At 53.7% G+C, this 21,935-nt stretch overlaps 1 protein-coding gene across 4 annotated transcripts; it reads right to left on the bottom strand.

Moving 5' to 3' along the window:
• Positions 1 to 1,430: 1,430 nt before the first annotated feature.
• On the bottom strand, positions 1,431 to 21,613 carry GAL3ST1 (galactose-3-O-sulfotransferase 1). Of its 4 annotated transcripts, XM_021921462.2 has the most exons (4): positions 21,428 to 21,512; positions 11,681 to 11,755; positions 4,048 to 4,187; positions 1,431 to 2,890 (listed from the first exon to the last, which is right to left on the bottom strand). In XM_021921462.2, exons 3-4 carry the CDS (start codon positions 4,176 to 4,178, stop codon positions 1,750 to 1,752), a joined length of 1,272 nt encoding a protein of 423 aa, XP_021777154.1. In that variant the 5' UTR covers positions 4,179 to 4,187; positions 11,681 to 11,755; positions 21,428 to 21,512; the 3' UTR covers positions 1,431 to 1,749. The 4 variants fall into 4 exon arrangements, with proteins under 4 accessions (XP_021777154.1, XP_009215366.1, XP_021777155.1 ...); XM_009217102.3 differs by lacking the exon at positions 11,681 to 11,755 and having other exon boundaries at positions 21,428 to 21,613; XM_021921463.1 differs by lacking the exon at positions 11,681 to 11,755 and having other exon boundaries at positions 19,756 to 21,512.
• Between the last annotated feature and the right edge of the window lie 322 nt (positions 21,614 to 21,935).

Below are 21,935 nucleotides of genomic sequence, written 5' to 3'. Positions count from 1 at the left end.
CTGTCTCAAAAAAAAAATTAAGAAGAGTCACCTGACTGTGGCTTCTGCCATTCAGGCCTGGATGCCAGCTGCTAGCTGGAAGACTGAAGTCCTGTGCCCCAGGACTTTCTCTCCACTGGGGATGCTGAATGAGGCGAGTGGCTAGAGCTGGGTGTGTCCACATCCTAGTCAGTCACACCCAGCCTGCATTGGTTTCTGACGGCCATCTTCCCCTCTGGATATGAGCCCCAGGAGGGATTGACCAACTTGTTTTTTGTTGGTGGTGATTTTTGTTTGTTTTTGTAGAGACAGGATTTTGCCATGTAGCTGAGCCTGGTGTAACTCCTGGGCTCACTCGATTCGCCCACCCCAACCTCCCAAAGTGCTGGGATTACAGGCAGGCACTAATAACAAGTTGGCTAGCTTGCTGACTGCTGTATGCTCAGAGCAGCTCGGGGCTGGGGTACATAACAGGGATTTGGTGGATACCAATTTTTTTTTTTTTTTTTTTTTTGATTAATTGAATGGAATCTCATAGTGGAGCGGGGAAGCCCAGGGCTTTTGTCGGGGCAGAGTACAGGCAGGTGTGGAAGGCGGCCTGGGATGGGAGGGTAGAAGCGGGAGGGGCAGGTAGAGACAGGGTGAGGCAGGCTAGAAGCCAGGGACCAGTAGCAATGGAGGGGGAGGGTGGAGGAGGGGAGAGACAGGCACTGGAGATGGGAAGGGTTTGGGGTCCCTGGGAGATGGTTTGAGTCCCTGGTCTGATATGTCCTGTGACATGACCTCAGGCAAATCCCTTCTCCTGCCCGAATGTCCATTCCCACATCTGTAAAATGGGACGGTAATTTTAACGACTTCAGTTATTGAGGATTAATGAAGTCTGTGCAAGAAGCCCTTAGCCTGGGCCCAGGGCTTGTTGACAATGCCCTACTGAGCGGCCCCACCCCCGCCACCTCCCTGTCTCTTCCTCCCTCTCTCTCTTTCTCTATTCTGATCTGGCCACATCCTCTACACACCCAGTCCCCTACTCTAATCCTACCACTTGCTGTGTGATCTTGGTGAAGTGATTGTCCCTCTCTGAGCATCCTTCGTTGTCTCTAGCATGAGACAATAACAGTCCCCAGGTTGCTGGGTTTTGGTGAAGATGAGTTGAAATAATGCCCTTAGCTTAGTGCCGGGCACACAGTCAGAGTGAGTAACTGTTGTACTCCTTAGGATGATCACACACACATGCACACACGCACACGTGTGCACACACATGCACACAAACACATGCGCTTTTCCAGGTCTTGGTAGCTCATGGGAGTCCCTGAACCACATAGGACTATAGCACATAGCAAAAACACATCAAATCCCTGCCACCCATTGGTCTCTGCCTACAGACTCACCCAGGCACCACTGTGGTTCCCCCCACGCCAACCCCCACCCCAAGTCACCACCACTGAGGCTGATTAACAAAAACACAACATCAAATTCCTTTACTTCTGAGGTCTCCCCTTTAAGGGGAGGCAGAAATAGAACATTCTTTTTCGGGGAGGGAAAGGGGTTTAATAAAAACCGGTATAATTAGTTAAATACTGATATCGGTTAGGCCCTCTCTGTGTGCGTGGGCCCAGTCTTGGCTGGCTGCGTCCCCCCAGGAAGCACCCCCCTCACCCCGGGGTCCGAGGTGGCACCAGGAGGGGGCTGGGGGCGGCCAGCACCAGCGGCGTCCTGCTCAGCCCCTCCGTAGGGAGCGAGCAGGCAGGCAAGCCGCTGGGCGGTGGGACGTCACCACCGCAGGAAATCGCGAATGAACTTCCAGAGCTTGGTGACCCACAGGTTGGCGCCGAGGTCCATCAGGTACTGGATTTCGGGCGTGAGCATGCGCCGGCAGAGCTGCGCGTGCCGCTGCCCGATGCTCTTCTTGAGGTTGTAGCCCAAGATGGACTTGGTGCCCAGCGGCTGCCAGGGCTGCATGGCCTCGTCCTGGATGGCGGCGGCGTCCACGGCGTGGCCCCCGTCGATGCAGATGGTCCGCATGCGCTCGTTGGCATGGCGCAGGGCTGCCACCTCGCGGGCCATGCGCTCCTGCCCAAAGGCCTCCACCTTGCGCCAGAAGCTGGCGTTGAAGTGGCGGTAGAGGTGGGCGTCCAACATGTTCCAGGCGGTGGCGCGCCCGTACATCTCCCCGGACAGCCGCGGCACCGGCGAGTCGCGGCGGGCGTTGAGCTTGAAGTAGAGCACGTCCTCCAGCTCCCAGCACAGCAGGTCCTTCAGCAGCACCAGCGACTCGTCGAAGTACTCCTGAAGGAGCACCAGGTGGAAGCGGCGCTCCACCTCCAGGATGTGCTCCTGCACCTGCGGGCTGCCAGGGTCCAGGCCGTTGTCATAGCCCAAGTCGAAGAAGAGCAGGTTTCGGAGGTAGTGGGCATTGAAGCCGTTGGGGTCGTAGTAGCGATCCGGGTCTTGCAGGAACTCGGCCAGCTTGTCGCCGCCCGAGAGCTTCCACGTGAGGGGCACCACCGGCCCGAAGTAGTGGAAGGAGGACTCGAACAGGCGGGCGGGGTCGCGGAGCACCGTGATGAAGATGGCGTTGGGCGGCACCAGGCCGCGCACCTCGTCGTAGTGGAAGCGCATGTGGTTGCAAATGATGTTGAAGCAGGCCCCGGGCCGGTAGTCCTGCACTAGGCTGCGGGCGAAGAAGGTCGGGTAGTCGAAGTCGTTGCGGCCGTTGGGAAAGGCGAACTTGAGCCGGTGCTTCTGGCCGAAGCGGAACAGGATGTTGAGCAGGGTGCTGCTGGCCGTCTTGTGCGTCTTCAAAAACACGATATTGCGCCGCGGCTGGCACTCTCCCCGCGAGCCGTTTGCGCGGTTCGCTGCCTCTGGCTCAAGCACGGGCGGAGAGCACGACGCTGCGGCCTCTGGGGTCCTGCTGGGGAGAGAGAGGTGGGGAGAGCCTCAGGGGGGTGCTGGGACTCTCAGGACTCTGGTAGCTAGAGAGGGAGATTGTTGGGGACAGTGGTGGCAAAGGAGCTGGGATAGTGGGACTTGTGGAGCCTGAGTCCAGGCTGGGTGCCTGTGCGGGTGGTTTGGCCTCTCTGGCCTCAGTTTCCTCTTCTGTGAAATGGGTACAATAACAGGCCCTTATTCACAGTGTTGTGAGATGAGGCACACAGGCCTCATTCATGGCCACTGTGTTACATGTACCATGAATCAGTAGCCGCTTGGGCCACATGAAATTGCCATTTTATAGGACAAAAATGGTCAGTTTTGCAGAAATTTGCAGTTTCCTCTGTTTCAACTTAGTATCACCAAGCACTGGTATTGCACCAGCTACAGGCTGTGCCGGGTCTGTGCAGTGCAGCCCATGAGGAAGCGGGAGAGCCTGGTTCTCAGGAGCTGGGCCTGGAGTCAGACGGACCCATTTGAATCCATGGACAGGTCACGCCCCCAGGGCTCCATTGGCATCTCAGATGATGCCAATCTAAGCCCTGTACAGACAGTGTTACCTGATTCTCATGTCCTATGAGGAAGGCTCTGTTTTGTTGTTGTTGTTTTTTTGTTTTGTTTTGTTTTGTTTTGAGACAGTCTACTCTGTTGCCCAGGTTGGAGTGCAGTGGTGCCATCTCGGCTCACTGCAACTTCTGCCTTCCGGGTTCAAGCAATTCTCCTGCCTCAGCCTCCCAAGTAGCTGGGATTACAGACACACACCACCATGCCCAGCTTATTTTTGTATTTTTAGTAGAGATGGGGTTTCATCATGTTGGTCAGCCTGGTCTCGAACTCCTGACCTCAGGTGATCTGCCTGCCTGGGCCTCCCAAAGTGCTGGGATTACAGGCGTGAGTCACCGCGCCCAGCCAAAAGGCTCTGTTTTTATCCCCACTTCACAGATGGGCACACCAAGGCTCAGGGTTACACGGCGAGCTCTGCCGTCAGTGGAATTTCTGTCTGGCACAGCATGGTGCAGGGTGCAGGGTGGCTATCCAAGGTCACTGGGCAGGCCCTGTGGTAATTACAGGGCCCCATGGGTGGGGTGCCATCCCTCCCCCACCTACACCCATCATCTGCCCAGCTGGGCCACTCACGTGGAGGCCAGGCCAGCATGCAGCGGGGGCACGGCATAGGAGTACACCAGCAGCAGGAAACTGGTGAAGAGCGCGCCCAGCACCAGCCCCTTAGCCATGGACTCCCAGGGCTTCTTCTGCGGTGGCAGCATGTCAGACACCTGCGGGGGCAGCACAGAGTGGGGCAAGTGTCAGGAAACTGGCCCCAGGGAGCCCCCAAGGCTGCCCAGGCCTGGCAGCTGAGACCTGCCTTTGCCTGCTCTGTGGCCCCCAGCAGGGTCCAGACAGGGACAGAGAGACACTGGAGAGAAAGAGAGACAACCACCTGGAAAGAGACAGCCCCAGGGTTGCAGACAGAGAGGGTGGGTGAAGCAACTCAAAGAGAGGTTGGGGAATGGGGCAGGGAGAAGGTTAAAATTTAAAAATTAAAATGAACCAGGTAGCAGAACCAGGGCCCCAAACTTTCCACTCCTTTTAATTTTTAAGCTGGTTGATGAGAAATAAAAGAAAAATAAACAGAAGAAAAAATAAGATAACTAACACTCGTTACCTTATTTTTAGTTATTTTTTCTTCTGTTTCTTTTTCTTGTATTTTTAATAAAAATATATATTTAAAAACTTCTTCAATTGTACTCCAAATTCTCCCAGATCCTGAAGTTATCTTATTTTTTATACCTTTTAGGGCATGATAATGAAATTATTTCCTTTTTTTATACTTTAGTTTTTTAAAAATGGAGAGACACAGTTTCGCCACGTTGCCCAGGCTGGTCTCGAACTCCTGGGCTCAAGTAATCTGCCCGCCTTGGCCTCCCAAATTACTGGGATGACAGATGTGAGCCATCGCGCCCAACTATGAAACACTTTTCTAAGGCAAAAGGAAAAAGGCTGGGCACAGTGGCTCACACCTGTCATCCCAGCACTTTGGGAGGATGAGGCAGGCGGAGTGCTTGAGCCAGGAGTTCAAGACCAGCCTAGGCATATGGTGAGACCCTATCTCTACAAAACAAAATTTAAAAAAATTCACCAGGCGTGGTGGCACATGCCTGTAGTCCTAGTTACTTGGAAGGCTGAGGCAGGAGGATTGCTTGAGCCTGAGTTCCAGTGAGCCATGACTGTGCCGCTGCACTCCAGCTCTGGATGACACAGTGAGACCCTGTCTCAAATAAATAAATCAATAAATAAGAAGGAAAAGAAGACCCTCTCCCCATGCCCTGTGCCACACTCCCCGCCCCCCAGGCCTGGGCCAGGGCTGTCTACGGGGAAGGCCAAGGGCTCTCTGAGGTCTGAATCCTTCACCTTTCAGAAGGCACAGCCAGCCCTACCTGTCCCCTGTGCCACCCATCCCACAGTGGTACAGGTGAGGCACCCAGTAAGAGCCAGGGCTCTTCTCTCCTCACTGGCCCTTGTGCCCCTAGAGTCTATAGGGGTGGCTGATGGAGAAACTGAGGCTCACAGCTGGGAAGAAGGCTTAGGTCACACAGCTGGCCAGGCGTCTGCCCACACACCCACCCCCTTTCCAAAGCCAGCTGGTAGGGTTGCCCAGTTAAATTCAAATTTCAGATAAACAGTGAATACAATTTTTTACGGTGTAAGTATACTCCAAATATTGCATGGGACATAGTTCTACTAAAAATTATTCCAAGGCTGGGTGCGGTGGCTCATGCCTGTAATCCCAGCACTTTGGGAGGCCAAGGAGGGTGGATCACCTGAGGTCAGGAGTTTGAGACAAGCCTGACCAATATGGTGAAATTCTGTCTCTACTAAAAATGCAAAAATTAGCTGGGCATGGTGGCATGCGTCTACAGTCCCAGTTACTCAGGAGGCTGAGACAGAAGAATCGCTTGAACCCAGGAGGTAGAGGTTGCAGTGAGCTGAGATGGTGTCACTGCACTCCAGCCTGGGCGACAGAGTGAGACTCTGTCTCAAAAAAAAAAAAAAAAAAAAAAAAATTCAAACTTCAAGTTTAACTAGATGTCCTGGAGGTTTTGTTATTGTTATTTCCTTATTTTATTTTTCATTTTTATACGTTTATTTTATTGTTTTGAGACAGAGTCTCGCTCTGTCACCAGGCTGGAGTGCTGTGGTGTGATCTCGGCTCACTGCAACCTCCCACTCCCTGGTTCAAGTGATTCTCCTGCCTCAGCCTCCCGAGTAGCTGGGATTACAGGCACACGCCACCACACCCAGCTAATTTTTGTATTTTCTGTAGAGATGGAGTTTCACCATGTTGGCCAGGATCGTCTTGATCTCCTGACCTCGTGATCTGTTCACCTCGGACTCCCAAAGTGCTGGAGTTACAGGTGTGAGCCACTGCGCCTGGCCTATTTTTATATTTTTTTTAACATTTTTTATATTATTATTTTTGAGATGCCCAGGCTGGTATTGAACTCCTGGACTCAAGCGATCCTCCCACCTCAGCCTCCCAAAATGCTGGGATTACAGGCAAGAGCCACTGTGCCCAGCCTGTTGTTATTTGTTTGTTTTGGGGGATGATCTAAGAGTGGCAACCCTATCAGCAGGGGGCTGAGACGTGGACTGTGACGGGGGCAGTTCAGGCTGAGGAACTGGAGTCTAGGAGAGAGCTGCGGCTTGGAGGGTCTTCCCACCTTACCTTAGCTGCAAAACCAGGTGCCCAAACTTTCTACTCTTGTCCCGAACTTTCCACTCCTGTCCTGGCTCACGCTGCACTGCGCCCTGGGCTCCCGAGGCCAGGAAAAGTCACATGTGCTAATAACTACATGCATGGCTTTATCACCACTGTCCCTGCGGGCAGAAGCCAGTCAGCCACCCTGGGGGAGGGTCGCACACACTATGCCCTGGAAAAGTTATGCTGAGGTGGGAGGATTGCTTGAGCCTGGGGGTCAGAGGTTGGCAGAGGTTACCGCGAGCCAAGGTCATGCCACTTCACTTCAGCCTGGGTGACCAGAGTGAGGCCCCATCTCAAAAAAAGGCAATTAATTGTCAACACCTTAACAAATGTGTTAGTTAATTTGTTACTTAACACATTTAAGTAACCAATCAGAAAGCTTGCAAAGCGGAATAAACCCGCCAGCCATGGAGGGGCCCCAGGCCTGTTTCAATCCAGCCCTGTGATTTCAGACACGCCAAGAGCCCTCACGGAGCCTCAGTTTCTCATCTGTAAAATGGGAAAGCTGGAGGCGCCCCTAGCTGCTCTCTGGAGAAATTTCCTAAGCAAAGCAACCAGCACACAGTCATCATTTAGAGTGTTAGCTGTACCCCTCCTGAGGCCCGGGGGGACCTGCCTTCAACCCCAAAAGGAGTGGGGGCTGGGCCGCCCACAAAGCACAAACCTGCCTCAGCCTCAAGCACCCCTGTCAGCCTCCAACTTCTCAGCGACCCAGCAGAAAACAGGGCCGAGTCGTGGACCAGATCATAGTCCAAAACTCTGGGCCTCAGTTTCTCTGACTTTAAGATGAGGAGGGATTAGGATTACTGTGGCTTGCCCTCTGGAAATCCCAAGGACTCACCCCGGCAGCCCCACTCACCAGGGTACCTTCCGGAATCAGAGAGGCTGCACTACTGGAGGCACCGAGGTCCAGGCCCAGCAGCAGGGGGCAGACCAGCCTCCCTGCCCCGCCAATCAGGCTCCACCTGGCCCCGCCCAGGACAGTTCCTCCACCCCCCCACACCATTATTGGTTCACTCATTCACTCCCTCATTTCATTCTCCCATTTGCTCTTTTGTTTGTTTGTTTTTGAGACGGAATCTCCCTATGTTGCCCAGCCTGGAGTGCAGTGGTACAATCTCAGCTCATTACAACCTCCGCCTCCTGGGTTCAAGTGATTCTCCTGCCTCAGCCTCTCGAATAGCTGGGATTACAGCTGCACGCCACCACACTCAAGTAATTTTTGCATTTTAGTAGAGACAGGGTTTCACCATGTTGGCCAGGCTGGTCTCAAACTCCCGACTTCAAGTGATCCACCCACCTCGGCCTTCCAAAGTGTTGGGATTACAGGTGTGAGCCGCTGAGCCCAGCCCCCATTTGCTATTTCTCAAAGCTTGCCAGGTCCCTGCCACACGTGCTGGGTGCTGCCTGCTGCTGAACCTTGGGCCATCCCTCCTAGTTTTACTTTTGAGCCCGTGTTAGGAGCCAGGCCCAGGGCAGGGGCCTGCCTCTTCAGAGCATCTAACTGACCCTACTCAGCAACCACTTAGTGGATACCACTCCACCCCCCGACACACTGCTGTCACCCCCATTTGGTAGATGGGAAAGGTGAGGTTCCAGGAGGTGACATAACTTGCCCAGGGTCATTCAGCAAAGGCGGGGCAGGGCCAGAATTAGAGCCCAGGTCTATAGACCTCCAATGTTCCACTTCCTGCTTTGTCCATGGCAGTCCCTGCCTGGTGTTTCCTAAGCCCTGTCCCAAGCCCAGGGGAAGGAAGGAGGGAAAGTTGCATCACAGAAAGTGGGGGATGTGGGGGTGGACAGGAAGCTCTGTCCAAGGAGCACAGCAGGGTCTGCTCTCTGTGGGCTGAGCCTGCAGCCAGGATAAGGGGAGGGGAAGCAGAGGGGACCCTGGTGTCTGGTCCCTCCTGTGCCAGCCACCTGAGGGGTCCAAGTCTGGTTGTGCCCTTCCTGCCTGGCCACTGTTAACTTAGGTGTGAAACTATGTACCTCACCCTCCCTGAGCCTCAGTCTCTTCATGTGTGCATGGACGCACACCAGCAAGATCAAGGCACACAGAGCCCTCTGTAATCACAGGCAGAGCCCCTGAACAGACTGAGGTCGGGAGAGGAGCTAGCTGACAGCCAGGAGCCTGGCTTGAGGGAGAACGGTCACCAGGCTATGAGATTAATTTTTTAAAAAGACAGGATCTTGCTCTATCACCCAGGCTGAAGTGAAGTGGCGTGATCATAGCTCACTGTAGCCTTGAACTCCTGGGCTCAGTGGATCCTCTTGCCTCGGCCTCCTGAGTAGCTAAGACTATAGGCATGCACCACCATGCCTGGATACTTTAAAAACATTTTTTTTTTTTTAGAGATGGGGGGGGTCTCACTGTACTGCCCAGGCTGGTCTCGAACACCTGGCCTCAAGTGAATTTCCTGCCTCGGCCTCTCAAGTGCATACCACCCACGCCCAGGTCACCACCATGCCTAGCTAAGTTTTTAATTTTTTGTAGAGATGGGGGCTCTCCCTATGTTGCAGGCTGATCTTGAGTTCCTGGCCTCAAGTGATTCCCCCACCTCCACCTCCCAAAGTGCTGGGCATAAGCCACCATGCCTTGCTCTCAGGCTATGAGACTGAGACAATGCACGTACCCAGGAGGTGATCAACACATATTCATTATTATCATCACCATTGACCCAGACCCAGCCTTGGTTCATTGGCGTGCCAGAGGAGAGGTCCCTTCCGTGCCCCGCTACAGGCAAGCCTACTGGTGACTCATCCCTGAGCTCCCCGAGCCTGGCACCTGGTGAATGTGTGATGAATGACTTCCCATGGCTCTCAGGGCAGAATGTGGGCAGGGCTATAGAGCCTGTGCAGAGAATGTGGATGAGGACATGGTCCAGGCAGACAACACCTCACTGAGACACAGGAGAGATCCTGTGTAGGAGACCTACAGACGAGAGTAATACATGTGAGGCACATGCATGTAAAAGCCCCCATGGGCCGGGCGCAGTGGTTCATGTCTGTAATCCCAGCACTTTGGGAGGCCGAGACAGGCATATCATGAGGTAAGGAGTTCAAGACCAGCCTGGCCAACATGCTGAAACGCCGTCTCTACTAAAGATACAAAAAATTAGCCGGACCTGGTGGTGTGCACCTGTAATCCCAGCTACTTGGGAGGCTGAGGCAGGAGAATTGCTTGAACCCGGGAGGCAGAGGTTGCAATGAGCTGAGATTGCGCCATTGCACTCCAGCCTGGGCGACAGAGCAAGACTCTGTCTCAAAAATAAATAAATAAATAATAAAAATAAAAATCCAAAATCTGAAATCTGAGATGTCCCTAAATACAAAACTTTGTGAATGCCTACATGACACCACAAGTGGAAAATTCCATACTTGACCTCACATGACAGGTCTCAGTCAAAACCCAGGTGCACAACACACAGTTTATTTAGTGTCCTCAAGGGAAAAATAAAACTACCTTGAGGCTACGTGTATAAGAAACATACATGAAGGTGGGGCGTGGTGGCTCATGCCTGTAATTCCAACACTTTGAAAGACAGAGGCAGGAGGATCGCTTGAGCTCAGGAGTTTGAGGCCAGCCTGACCAACATGGCAAGACCCCATCTCTACAAAAAATACAAAAATTAGCCAGGCATGGTGGTGCATGCCTGTAGTCCCAGTTACTGGGGAGGCTGAGGCAGAAAGATCACCTGAACTTGGGAGGTTGAGGCTGCAGTGAGTCATGATCGTGCCACTGAACTCCAGCCTGGGCCACAGAGCAAGACCCTGTCTCAAAAACATTAAAATTAGGCTGGGCACGGTGGCTCACGCCTGTAATCCCAGCACTTTGGGAGGCTGAGGTGAGTGGATCATGAGGTCAGGAGATCGAGACCATCCTGGCTAAGACAGTGAAACCCCATCTCTACTAAAAATACACAAAAAAATTTAGCTGGGCATGGTGGTGGGAGCCTGTAGTCCCAGCTACTAGGGAGGCTGAGGCAGGAGCATGAACCCGGGAGGCAGAACTTGCAGTGAGCCGAAATCACACCACTGCACTCCAGCCTGGGCAACAGAGTGAGACTCCATCTCAAAAAAAAAAAAAAAAAAAAAAAAAAAAAGTTTAAACAATAAAATCAACCAGAAAGAAAGAAACATCAATTCTTTCTAAACAAAAATGTTTAGACTTGGGTTCCATCTCCAGGATATCTCATTATATATACGCATATCTTCCAAAATCTGAAAAATCTGAAATCCGAAACACTTCTGGTCCCAAGCATTTCAGATAAGGGATACTCAACCTGTACTAGTTGAGCCTCCATCACAGGGTGCTGTGCAGATCCTCTGCATTCCACAAGAAAAGAACCCAGCCCGGGGCTGGTGCAGAGCAGAGAGTCACTGAGCGGGGCCTGCCATCATTGTCATCATCATCATCATCGATACGTTCCCAGGGTCCCAGCCACAGCCCCACCAAAATGTGTGCCCACTGACCCACAATGGAGGCTTGCAGGAAGCTGAGGGTCCCAAGTCCAGGAATGATCTCAATGCAGCCAGAGCCTCCTAGCCTCAAGGCCAGAAGACAAAGAGGCAGGAAGGCTGAACCTCAGAGAGGGCAAGGACACCTTCAGGGTTACACAGCACAGCAGCAGCAGAGACGGGACTAGAACCTGGGTCTCCCACCTCCTCCACCCATAGTAGTGACAACTGCAGGCACTCAGGATGGACAGTCCCCCTATCACCAGCCCACCCCATCTACTCCTGCCCTTCTAGATTATGCCCATCACATTGGCCTGCATCAGTGCAGAGAGCTGGCAGCAGGCCAGGCCCGGCCATCCTCCTGTTTAGCTGAACTGACACCCTCCAGGGAATGAAGGAGAAACAGGACTTCTTCCCCCACATCATGCACACAGGGAAACCCAGCCTGGGATGGTAAACCTTCTGGCTTAGAGCGTCACCACCAGGCAGGTATCCGGGTATCCTACTTTCCCTGTGACCCCTGTGGTGGAGAATAAGAGACACACTCACCTCGGGCTGTGGCTGGCTGCCCCTTTCCACTCACTGCCTGAGCCACGTCCAACTCCCAGGCTGTCTCTGCGGTCACTGGGAGACAGGAATGCTCCAATGACACCCAGCAGCAAGCTGGCTGGCTCCCTCCCATCCAGTGGTATGAATATTCATGAGTTTGCTTCCTGGGGATAGCAGGTGGCACACCCTGGTACCCTGCAGGTGTTGCCCTGGCCCTCTGCCCCCACTGGACAGCCCTGGCCGGTCCTCACCTCTCTCTGGACCCCAACAAGCAAGCAGCTCTTTCATCCAAGGGCACAGAAAGATTCTAGGTATCCTTGGGCCAAGGACACAGCAACCGCAGAAGCCTGCACAGAGCCCAGAACAGGCTCTAAGGCTGACTGAGGCACAGGGAGATGCAGGTGGGCTGGGGTGCAAGAGGGCTAATTGCTCCACCTGCTGCATTTCATTTAAGTCTCACAGCTGATGCACCAAGCACCTCTATTATTCTACCCTCCTGGTAAAGAAACCAAAGCTCAGAGAGGTAATGTCACCTGCCCAAGGTCACCCAGCTATCAGAGAGCAGACAAAGCCAGAGTACATATGCAGACTTGCCACACTCCAGGGCTTAAAGATGCTGAGACACAACCAGAGACCAAGGTTTATCCAAAATCTGTGGGAACCCAGAATGAACAACTAACTCAGCCTGGAAGGCTTCCAGGAGGCAGAGCATCTGACCGGGGCTCAGATGAGTCTGGCAAGGTTTCACTTCCTGAGCTCTAAATCTTACATCAAAGAGCGTGTCCTGCCTCTATACCTGGGTGAGGAATGGTGATACACAGACAGTCGACCAGCTCTGCAGGACTTGGGCTGACTGGAGATGCAGATCCTCCCCAAGGCCTTGGCGGGAAGAGGCAGTTCTAGGTGCCCCGGCCCTAAGCCCCAGGAATCCTAAGACTCAGTTTAGGCACTTGAATCTTAGGTTCAGGTCAGTTGTCTCAGCTTTGTCCATGGACAGAGGTCTCCTTGTGCCCAGAAATGCCTCCACCATCCTCCCTTCAGCACTGCTGCCTAGAACCTCATCACAGACCAGGCAGGTGGCACCATTTAGGGACCCAGGTGCCACCATCAATTAATAATGATCATTATTGTGACAGTCATTCATCCCACACTAAGCACTTCCATAGGTTAAGCAGCTGCCAGCCTCTCCCAGGGAACAGCAGGCATCCTCACTTGCTCTGAGTCCCCCTTTCCCTCAAAGCCTCACCAGTCTGGGAGCAGCCCCCAGGCACCCACGAAATACCAGGGCTTAAAGTGCCACAAGGCAGGTCCGGAGTCACCTTCTCTCTAGGTGCTGGAATCAGGTTTGGGACATGGTATGGCGTTGTTTTATCTAGGCTAACATTCCGTTGACCTTCTGCCTTTTGAGCTGAGCTGGCTTGAAGACAGCTTTCCAAGGGAGAGTCAGGGTGGAGCTGGCATCAAACTGCAGGGGCTGTAGTTTATTAGAGTGGACTCTGAACCCAACAGGGTCCACTTCTGAGCTTGGGACCTGTCACGCATCTGCAGCCTCATAATCCTCTCTGGGGAGCTCCTGTTATCATCTCCATTTTATAGAGGGGTGAGAACCTCATCTAGGTGAGAGTGAAGTGCAGGCTCTTGAACAAGAGGTGAGATTGTTGGTGAGGAGGAGAGCAACTAGCCAAGGGAAGCAAAGATTTCCAGAGTAGGGAGCCCTGATGGTAGACCTGTGCTTCCAGCCCTGCCAGAGAAGTCTCTTCCCAGAGTATTGATGACAACATCTTTCTTTTTTTTTTTAATTGAGACAGAGTCTTGCTCTGTCACGCAGGCTGGAGTGCAGTGCCGTGATCTCAGCTCACTGCAAGCTCCGCCTCCCAGGTTCACGCCATTCTCCTGCCTCAGCCTCCCGAGTAGCTGGTACTATAGGCACCTGCCACCTCGCCTGGCTAATTTTTTGTATTTTTAGTAGACACAGTGTTTCACTGTGTTAGTCGGGATGGTCTTGATCTCCTGACCTCGTGATCCACCCACCTCAGCCTCCCAAAGTGCTGGGATTACAGGCGTGAGCCACCGCGCCCAGCCAATGACAACATCTTTGGCTGGTTCTCCACCCCCACCCCCAGGAAAATTTTTTTTTCTTTTTTTTTGGAGATAGAGTCTCACTCTTTTGCCCAGGCTGGAGTGCAGTGTCAAGATCTTGGCTCACTGCAACCTCTGCTCCCTGGGTTCAAGCAATTCTCCTGCCTCAGCCACCCAAGTAGCTGGGATTACAGGTGTGCACCACGGTGCCCAGCAAAAACTTTTTCAATGATGAAAGCAGCATACTGAAAAAAAATTCAAACAATACAGAAGAGTATAAAGAAGATGATTAAAAGAAGCCCAACCCCAGAGGTCATCACCATCACAGGATTTCTGGTCATATATATATATAGACGATGGAATGGAAACTGTTTTTGTTTTTTTGACACAAGGTCTTGTTCTGTCACCCAGGCTGGAGTGCAGTGGCATGATCATGACTCACTGCAGCCTCAAACTCCTGGGCTCAAGAGACCCTTCCACCTCAGCCTCCCAGGCAGCTGGGACTACAGGTATGCACCACCACACCTGGCTAATTTTTGTATTTTGATTTTTTGTAAAGATGAGGTCTTGCTATGTTGTCCAGGCTGGTCTTGAACTCCTGGGCTCAAGTGAGCCTCCCACCTCAGCCTCCCCAGGTGCTGGGATTACAGGTGTAAGACATGGAGCCCAGATGCACCTGCTTCTTTGGGGGACATATTTTGTTAACTTGCTTTTTTCCCCACCTATCAATAAATTGTGGACACCTAGCGGCCATGATAGTTTTTTCTTTCTTTCTTTCTTTTTTTTTTTTTTTTTTTTTTTTGAGACAGAGTCTCACTTTTGTCACCCATGCTGAAGTGCAATGGGGCGATCTTGGCCCACTGCAACCTCCGCCCCCTGGGTTCAAGCAATTCTCCTGCCTCAGCCTTCCAAGTAGCTGGGATTATAGGCACCTGCCACCACACTTGGCTAATTTTGTATTTTTAGTAGAGACAGGGTTTCACCACCTTGGGCAGGCTGGTCTCAAACTCCTGACCTCAAGTGATCCACCTGCCTTGGCCTCCCAAAGTGCTGGGATTACAGGCGTGAGCCAGCGCTCCCGGCCCATGATAGTTTTAAATTGATCCATCCCACAGGTGTTTACTGGGCACCTGCATTCCAGCACTAGAGTTCAGAATAACCCCGTGCAGAGAGCTCGGGGCTCACAGTCCTAACTGGGGAGACAGAGGAACACACAGCTGCGAGGCGAGGGCAGTGATGGACAACGGATTGTTTGGGGCTTGCAGAAACACAGAGAAAACACCTGATCCAGCCTTGGGGAGGGGACAGCGGCATTGGGAAGGCCTATTGGGGTAGGGGCCTCTGGTGGCAGAAGCTGTTGTGTGGTCTCCAATTTCCAAAGACAGTTCCCTTTTCTCTACGGCCACATGGCTAGACTACATTTCCCATGCGCCCTTGCAGTTCAGTGTCATCACGTAACTGGGTCCTGGCCAGTGAGATGTGAACAGAATGCCAGCTGATGAGGTTAAGTGGGTGGACCTTTTCTGTGGTCTCCTTTCCCATTTACTGGATGAATGGGGCGGTATCCAAGGATCCGCGCGTGGGTGGAGTTGGGAGGAGCCTAGGCCTTTGCATCTCTACCCACCAGACACTGACTGGATTTCAAGAAAACAAGAACTGCATTAAGCCTTCTAGGACTTCAGGTTTGTCTGTTACAGCAGCTAGCATTAACTAACATGCTTGTTACCCTAGAATGAGCCACACAGAGAGAAAAGCACATGCAAAGGCCCAGGGCAATTGAGAAACGAACATTCCACCGGCTGGAGTGTCTGGTGTGTGTACGTGTAAGAGGCTGGCTGGGCAAGGGAGAGACTACAGAGACAGCCAGAAGATAGGGCAGGGTTAAGAGGGACACGCAGGGGCCAGGTGCGGTGGCTCACGCCTGTAATCCCAACACTTTGGGAGGCCGAGGTGGGTAGATCACCTGAGGTAAGGAGTCCGAGACCAGCCTGGCCAACGTGGTGAAACCCTGTCTGTACCAAAAATTAGCCGGGTGTGATGGCGGGCGCCTAATCCCAGTTACTCAGGAGGCTGTAATCCCAGTTACTCGGGAGGCTGAGGCAGGAGAATCACTTGAACCTGGGAGGCGGAGGCTGCAGTGAGCAGAGATCATGTCACTGCACTCCAGCTTGGGCGACAGAGTGAGACTCCATCTAAAAAAAAAAAAAAAAAAAAAGAAGGACATGCAGGGCTGCAGGGCTTTCAGGAAGCATGCTACTGAGTCTTGCCTGGATCCTGTGGGCTGCAGGGAGAGACCCATGGGAGGGTCTTCAGCAGAGGAGTGAGCAGATGGGATTCCTATGGGCTACTGGGTAAGAAATGAACTGTAGGGATGGGGAAGGAGAGGGAGGAGCAGGTTGACCTCCACAGTAGTTGTTACAGCTGTGCAGGTGTGACGTGGAACAAGGAGAAGGCTGGGGAAGTACCGGAGCTGTCTGGAGACCATGCAAAGGCAGCATTCTGTTGGTGGCAGGGTGTGGAGGAGGGGAGGGAAGAGTTGCTGTTGGGTGACTGCTGGCTGGAGGTGGAACTAGTGCCTGAGTCGGGGAGGCTGAGAGGGCCAGGTTGAATGCTGGGGTGAAGCACGTGGTGTCAGGTTCTGTTTAGAACACACTGAGTCTGAGGGATGCTTGGCATGATCATAGAATGTCTAAAGATCTGTAGGAGCAAAGAGTGGGGTCTTGGGGGAGGGGAAGAGGTAGGTGGGGAGCTGGGCACAGAAGTGGAAATTGAGGCCATAGGAGTAACTAGAGTCAACAAAGGAAGGGTGAGGAAGGACAGGGAGCCTGTACTTACGGAGCAGGGTGAAGAAGAGCTCCCTAACGAGATAAAAGAGGGCAGCTAGGGCTGTATCAGAGTCTGCAGCACTGCTATTCCCCCATAAACCATTCCCCAGCTGGGCATGGTGGCATGCGCCATCCAGCATTTTGGGGAGGCCAAGACAGGCAGATTGCTTGAGCCCAGGAGCTTGAGACCAGCCTGGGCAACATAGTGAGACCCTGTCTGTGTAAAAAATTTAAAAATTAGCCCAGTGTGGTGGTGCACACCTGTAGCCCCAGCTACTCAGGAGGCTGAGGCAAGAGGACCCCGCGAACCCAGGAGTTTGAGGTTACAGTGAGGTATGAACGTACCACTGCACTCCAAGCCTGGGCAACAGAGCGAGACCCCATCTTAAAAAAACAAACCCCAAGAAACAAAAGCCATTCACCAACTGAGGCACATCCGTGCTGTTTGCTCATATGCACATAAAGGAACAGGGCTCTGGCCAAGAAGGTGGTGGGGTGAGGGTATTCCAGGGCTGCTTTCTGTAGCTGGAGGGGAATCCCATGGGGATATGGAAGGAGCTTTTAAGAGTGGAGCAAAACAACTCTCCTTATGGTGTTCGAAGTGCAGATTTGACAGCAGCTATTACAGTTCTGAGCGTGCCTGTTCTCAGACCCAGCAATCCACCTGCAGGAATATGGTTCAAAGATAATCTAACAATCAATCTGAGATGGGCATATAAAAGTGGCCACTGCAGTATAATTTCCTCCAGTGCTCACAGAGCCTTTACCCCCATTTAGAGATGAGGAAACTGAGGCTCAGGGAGGTTAAAAAAGAGTTGCCTGGCTGGGTGCGGTGGCTAACACCTGTAATCCCAGCACTTTGGGAGGCCAAGGCGGGTGGATCACCTGAGGTCGGGAGTTTGAGACCAGCTTGACAAACATGGAGAAACCCCATCTCTACTAAAAATACAAAAATTAGCTCAGCGTGGTGGCGCATGCCTTTAATCCCAGGCTGAGGCAGGAGAATCGTTTGAACCCAGAAGGTGGAGGTTGCAGTGAGCCAGTATCACGCCATTGCACTCCAGCCTGGGCAACAAGAGCGAAACTCCATCTCAAAAAAAAAAAAAAAAGAAAAGAAAAAAAAGAGTTGCCTAATATTAAGCCCGGAAAGCACTGTATATGGAATAAACTTATTCATGTAGAGAAAAGCTGTACATTCGTACACGTGTATAAGGGTCTGAAAAGATACCCAGTTATAAATTGTAGTTCCCTGGGGAGTAAGCCCATATACTTTCTGGAACATATTTTGATTCTGTGATCTCACACACACATACACACACACACACACGTGCACACTCTCTACAAAAGAGCTTATATTACTTTGGAAAGATAAATAAAGATATTTCCACTTTGAAAATCTGCAGCCCGCCTGGAGGAAGATGAGTCCCACTTCTCCTCACTGTGTGACCGAGGCAGACACTCTGCCCTCTCTGAACCTCAGTGCACCAAGTGCGGAAGGGGCAATAGGGGCCTGGGACCGAGAAGGAGCTGGGAAGTGTGGGTGGCACAGCAGAAGGGGCAGATGGGATAGGTTAACGCTCCATCCAGGGGTACTGGGGAAGTGACTTGCAAGCATCCAGAAGCTTCCTCAATCTGAGCCCCTCTAGAATGGGGTGCTGGAGCAGAGAGGTGGAAGACCACCCATTGGAGCATTTCAGCTGGATCCCAACTCGCTGGCTCGGAGGACCACTTCCAAAATGTCAGCCCTGACATCTGACCCCTGCTGCTCCCTAGGCTGCAGGGGTGGATGCAGGTGGTAGCCGGCCCGGCAGTTGAGAGAGGCTAATGTTCTTTGATGATTCAGAAAGCACTTATTGATCTTGCAAGGTCACCTCTCTGCTGTTTCAAAGGGCATCCACAGCCGGGCATGGTGGCTCACGCCTGTAATGCCAGCACTTTGGGAGGCCGAGGCGGGCAGATCACGAGGTCAGGAGATCGAGACCATCCTGGCTAACATGGTGAAACCCCGTCTCTACTAAAAATACAAAACAATTAGCCAGGCATGGTGGAGGGTGCATGTAGTCCCAGCTACTCGGGAGGCTGAGGCAGGAGAATGGCGTGAACCCAGGAGGCAGAGCTTGCAGTGAGACGAGATGGTGCCTCTGCACTCCAGCCTGAGCGACAGAGCAAGACTCCGTCTCAAAAACACAAAAAACAAAGGGCATCCACGCCTGTGACCTTGACAGACACTCCCAGTCTCCTCTGCTAGCCCAATGTGATGTGTGGGGAAACTAAGGCTCAGTAACTTGTAGAAGGCCTACGCAGCAAAGCCAAAATGAGGAGCAAGGCCACAGCTCTTCCTGCTCCGTTGCCTTGTCTGGGTAAATCACCTGGCTTCCTGAGGGGAGATTTGAGTAGCCTTAAAGAAGCACTAACTGGGGAGTTGCAAGTCACAGCTTCACCGAGAAGTCAATCACTTTGTCATTAGCTCCAAAAATGCTGAGAACACCAGAGCTGAGTATGTAGGAGTTGATAATATCAGTCTCTGTACCTTATAACATGCCTGAAATATTTGTTAAGGATTGTTATGCGCTTATTTGCCTAAAACTATGTAACAATATAAAGGTTTGTGAAAAGGTACTGACACTTGCAATGCACAATGCTGGAGATACCTACACCCACCTCTCCACTCCTGGAAACTCCCCTGGTAACAAATGCTGGCTCCTACACCCACCTCTCCACTCCTGGAAACTCCCCTGGTAACAAATGCTGGCTCCATCACCCCGCAGCTGGGCGACCTTGGGCAAGTGACTTCCCCTCTCTGAGCCTTGGTTTCCTAAAAACTGGCAGGTACTATGACGCTTTCACAGGCCTGCCGTGAGGCACGCAGAGCCCTTCATACACTCAGCGTTAGCTCCTCTGATTGTATTGTGATCCTCCTAGCTCCGACCTGGTGGGGAAGCAGGCTCTGTCTGTTCAGACTTCTAGAAGGACACTATCCCCATCCAAGGAGCCGGAACTAGCAGGGGGGAATGCAGGCATCCTCTGGGCCCCCACTTTCTCCTACCATCGCCCCTCACCTGGAGATTCCAGCAGTCCCCAGCCTGATGACCCCCATGGGCACCTGTGCTCCATCCTGCTCTGCCCTGGAGTCATGTGGAGCCCCTAAAAGGGCTCATCTATATTCCTCACCCAGTCAAAGTGAAGCAAGGAGCCCTTCAGGAGCCTGCAGCCAGGCCCAGAATTCCATTTGTGCATCATTCTCTCAGGTTAATCATTGCCTCTTTCACTGGGTGGCACACCCAGTCCCTCAGAACCCAGTGGGAGGGGCTGTTGGGGACACACTCCTCCCTTGCTGGGTGACAAGAGGGCATCAGACCCATTAAGGGAAGGGGATGCATGGGGACCAGGCGTTCTCTGTCCACAGGGAGCTTCCTTCAGGAAGGGCTCTGCCTGAGCAAGCAGGGAATAAAGCAGGCTGAGGTGGCAGCTGGGAACAGGGCTTCGTTGTCTCTGCTCCCTGGGTAGCAGCCTGCTCACCCGCTGAAGTGTCAGGCGGAGCTGGGAGCCAGGGAGGCGAGGGGGAGGGGTCCAGAGCTGAGGGTTTGGGGCAGCCCAGGCAGATCCAAGAAGGCAGGACCCCAAAGGAGCAGAGAGAGGTCATGGGTTGGGCTGGGGTCCTGAAATGGGGGCCAGGGCAAGACTCCTGTGATTTGGAGTCAGCTCAGCTACCTCTGAGCCATGTGACCTTGGACAAGTCACTGAATCTCCCTGAGCCTCAGTATCCCCCTCTGGATAATGGGGATAGGTAGTAATGCCTCCTTCACAGGACAAGGAACAGTGCGTACACAGTGACTGCTCTGGCCCAGGACTGCCCTCCTGTGCCCCCTGTGTGGCCCTGGACAAGCCTCACCCTCTCTGGGTCTCAGGTCACCCCGTCAGTAAAGGAAGAGGTTGGATTTTCTCAACTGGAATGGACAGTCCTCCACACCTCTCTGCCCTCTGGAGGATTCTCATGGCACCTGTCACCTGTCACTGCAGCAGCCCAGGGATCAGGTGTCAAGCCTGCTGCCCTCTCTCCCTTTCCTTCCCCCTGGTGTGGGTTACAGCAGCCAGACGTGCCCATCACCTCTCTGGCTCTGGGCAGCTGAGCGGGGCAGTTCCCACTGGGAAGGGCTCGGTCTGTAGTGTGCTCTGTGCTGGTACCAAAATGCTGACCTGGCACCAACAGGGCAGACCAAGCTGGACCCCCTTCCTGGGCACTGGGCTAGGAAAGAGGAACTGTGGGATTTCCTATAGGACCCCTCCTGGATGCCAGGGTTTGTCCTACCCTCCCAAACCTCTCTTTGGTGGCTTTGCTTCCTCTGGGGTACAGGTCAGGGCCTTCCCCCAGCAGAGGGGATCCATCCCTTACTATGGTCTCCGGCTCCTGCTCTGACCCCCTTTCTGGGAAGGGCTGATGGAGACAGGAGAGATCTCTGCCCCTCCTCCCCTAGGGCTCTGGCCACTGTGTCCAATATTAATCATTAACGCACTCCCAGCTCCAGCCCAGCCCCAGCAGCCTGCCTTCTGCCCCACCCATCCCACCTTCAGGGACTGAGAAGCCCTGGAAGGGGGGTTAGGGGGCAGGGGAAAAAACCAAGGGCATGGAGGGCACCAACCTGCACCCTCCCTGGCCCCCACCAGGCCACCCACTGGCAGTGGGCAGGGGTACCCAGCGTCTAGAGCAGCGGTGCTGCACTCCTATTCCCCTCCTCCGGCGCGCGGTCCCAGTTTGGGGGTTAGGGTAAAGTGGGCGGTATCCCCAGGGAGTAGAGTGAGGCAGGGCTCAAGCTGGCAGTGAGTGCTAGAGCCCAAGACGTACCTTGTCCCCGTCCTCCTCCGCCTCAGCGTGGGTGGCTCGGCCCGGGCCGCGCCGCCCGGGCGCTCACTGGGCGGCGGGGCGCACCCGGCCGGGCCCCCCGCTCCACCAGGCCTGGTCCATGCCCCCGCCCCCGCCGCCGCTGCCGCCGCACCGCGCCCGCTCCCGGCCAGGTGCGGCCGCCAGCCTGGCCCGGCCTCCGGCGCCAGGGCCAATGGACGCCCCGGACCCCAGACCCCTCCCCGCCCCGGGCCGGCCCCCTCCCCGCCCCGTCCCGGCCCCTCTGCGCCCGCCCCAGACGCACAGAAGCCGCATTCAGCGCGCTGGGGCGCATCGCTGCGCCCCCGCTGCCGGCCCAACAAGGCCCGTTTGTCTCGGACGCGCCAACGGGGCCATTGTCCCGCCGCCGGCCCTCTGGCTCAACGGAGCCCTCAGCCCAGAAGACTTGAGGATGCCCAGGCTTGGTGGTGGTGGGGAGGGGAACCACGGCTCTGGGAAAAAGGCGGCGGCA

The sequence above is a fragment of the Papio anubis genome, chromosome 16 (genome assembly GCF_008728515.1).
Source record: "Papio anubis isolate 15944 chromosome 16, Panubis1.0, whole genome shotgun sequence".
NCBI classification, from domain to species: domain Eukaryota; kingdom Metazoa; phylum Chordata; class Mammalia; order Primates; family Cercopithecidae; genus Papio; species Papio anubis.
This window is presented reverse-complemented; position numbering and strand designations above follow the sequence as displayed.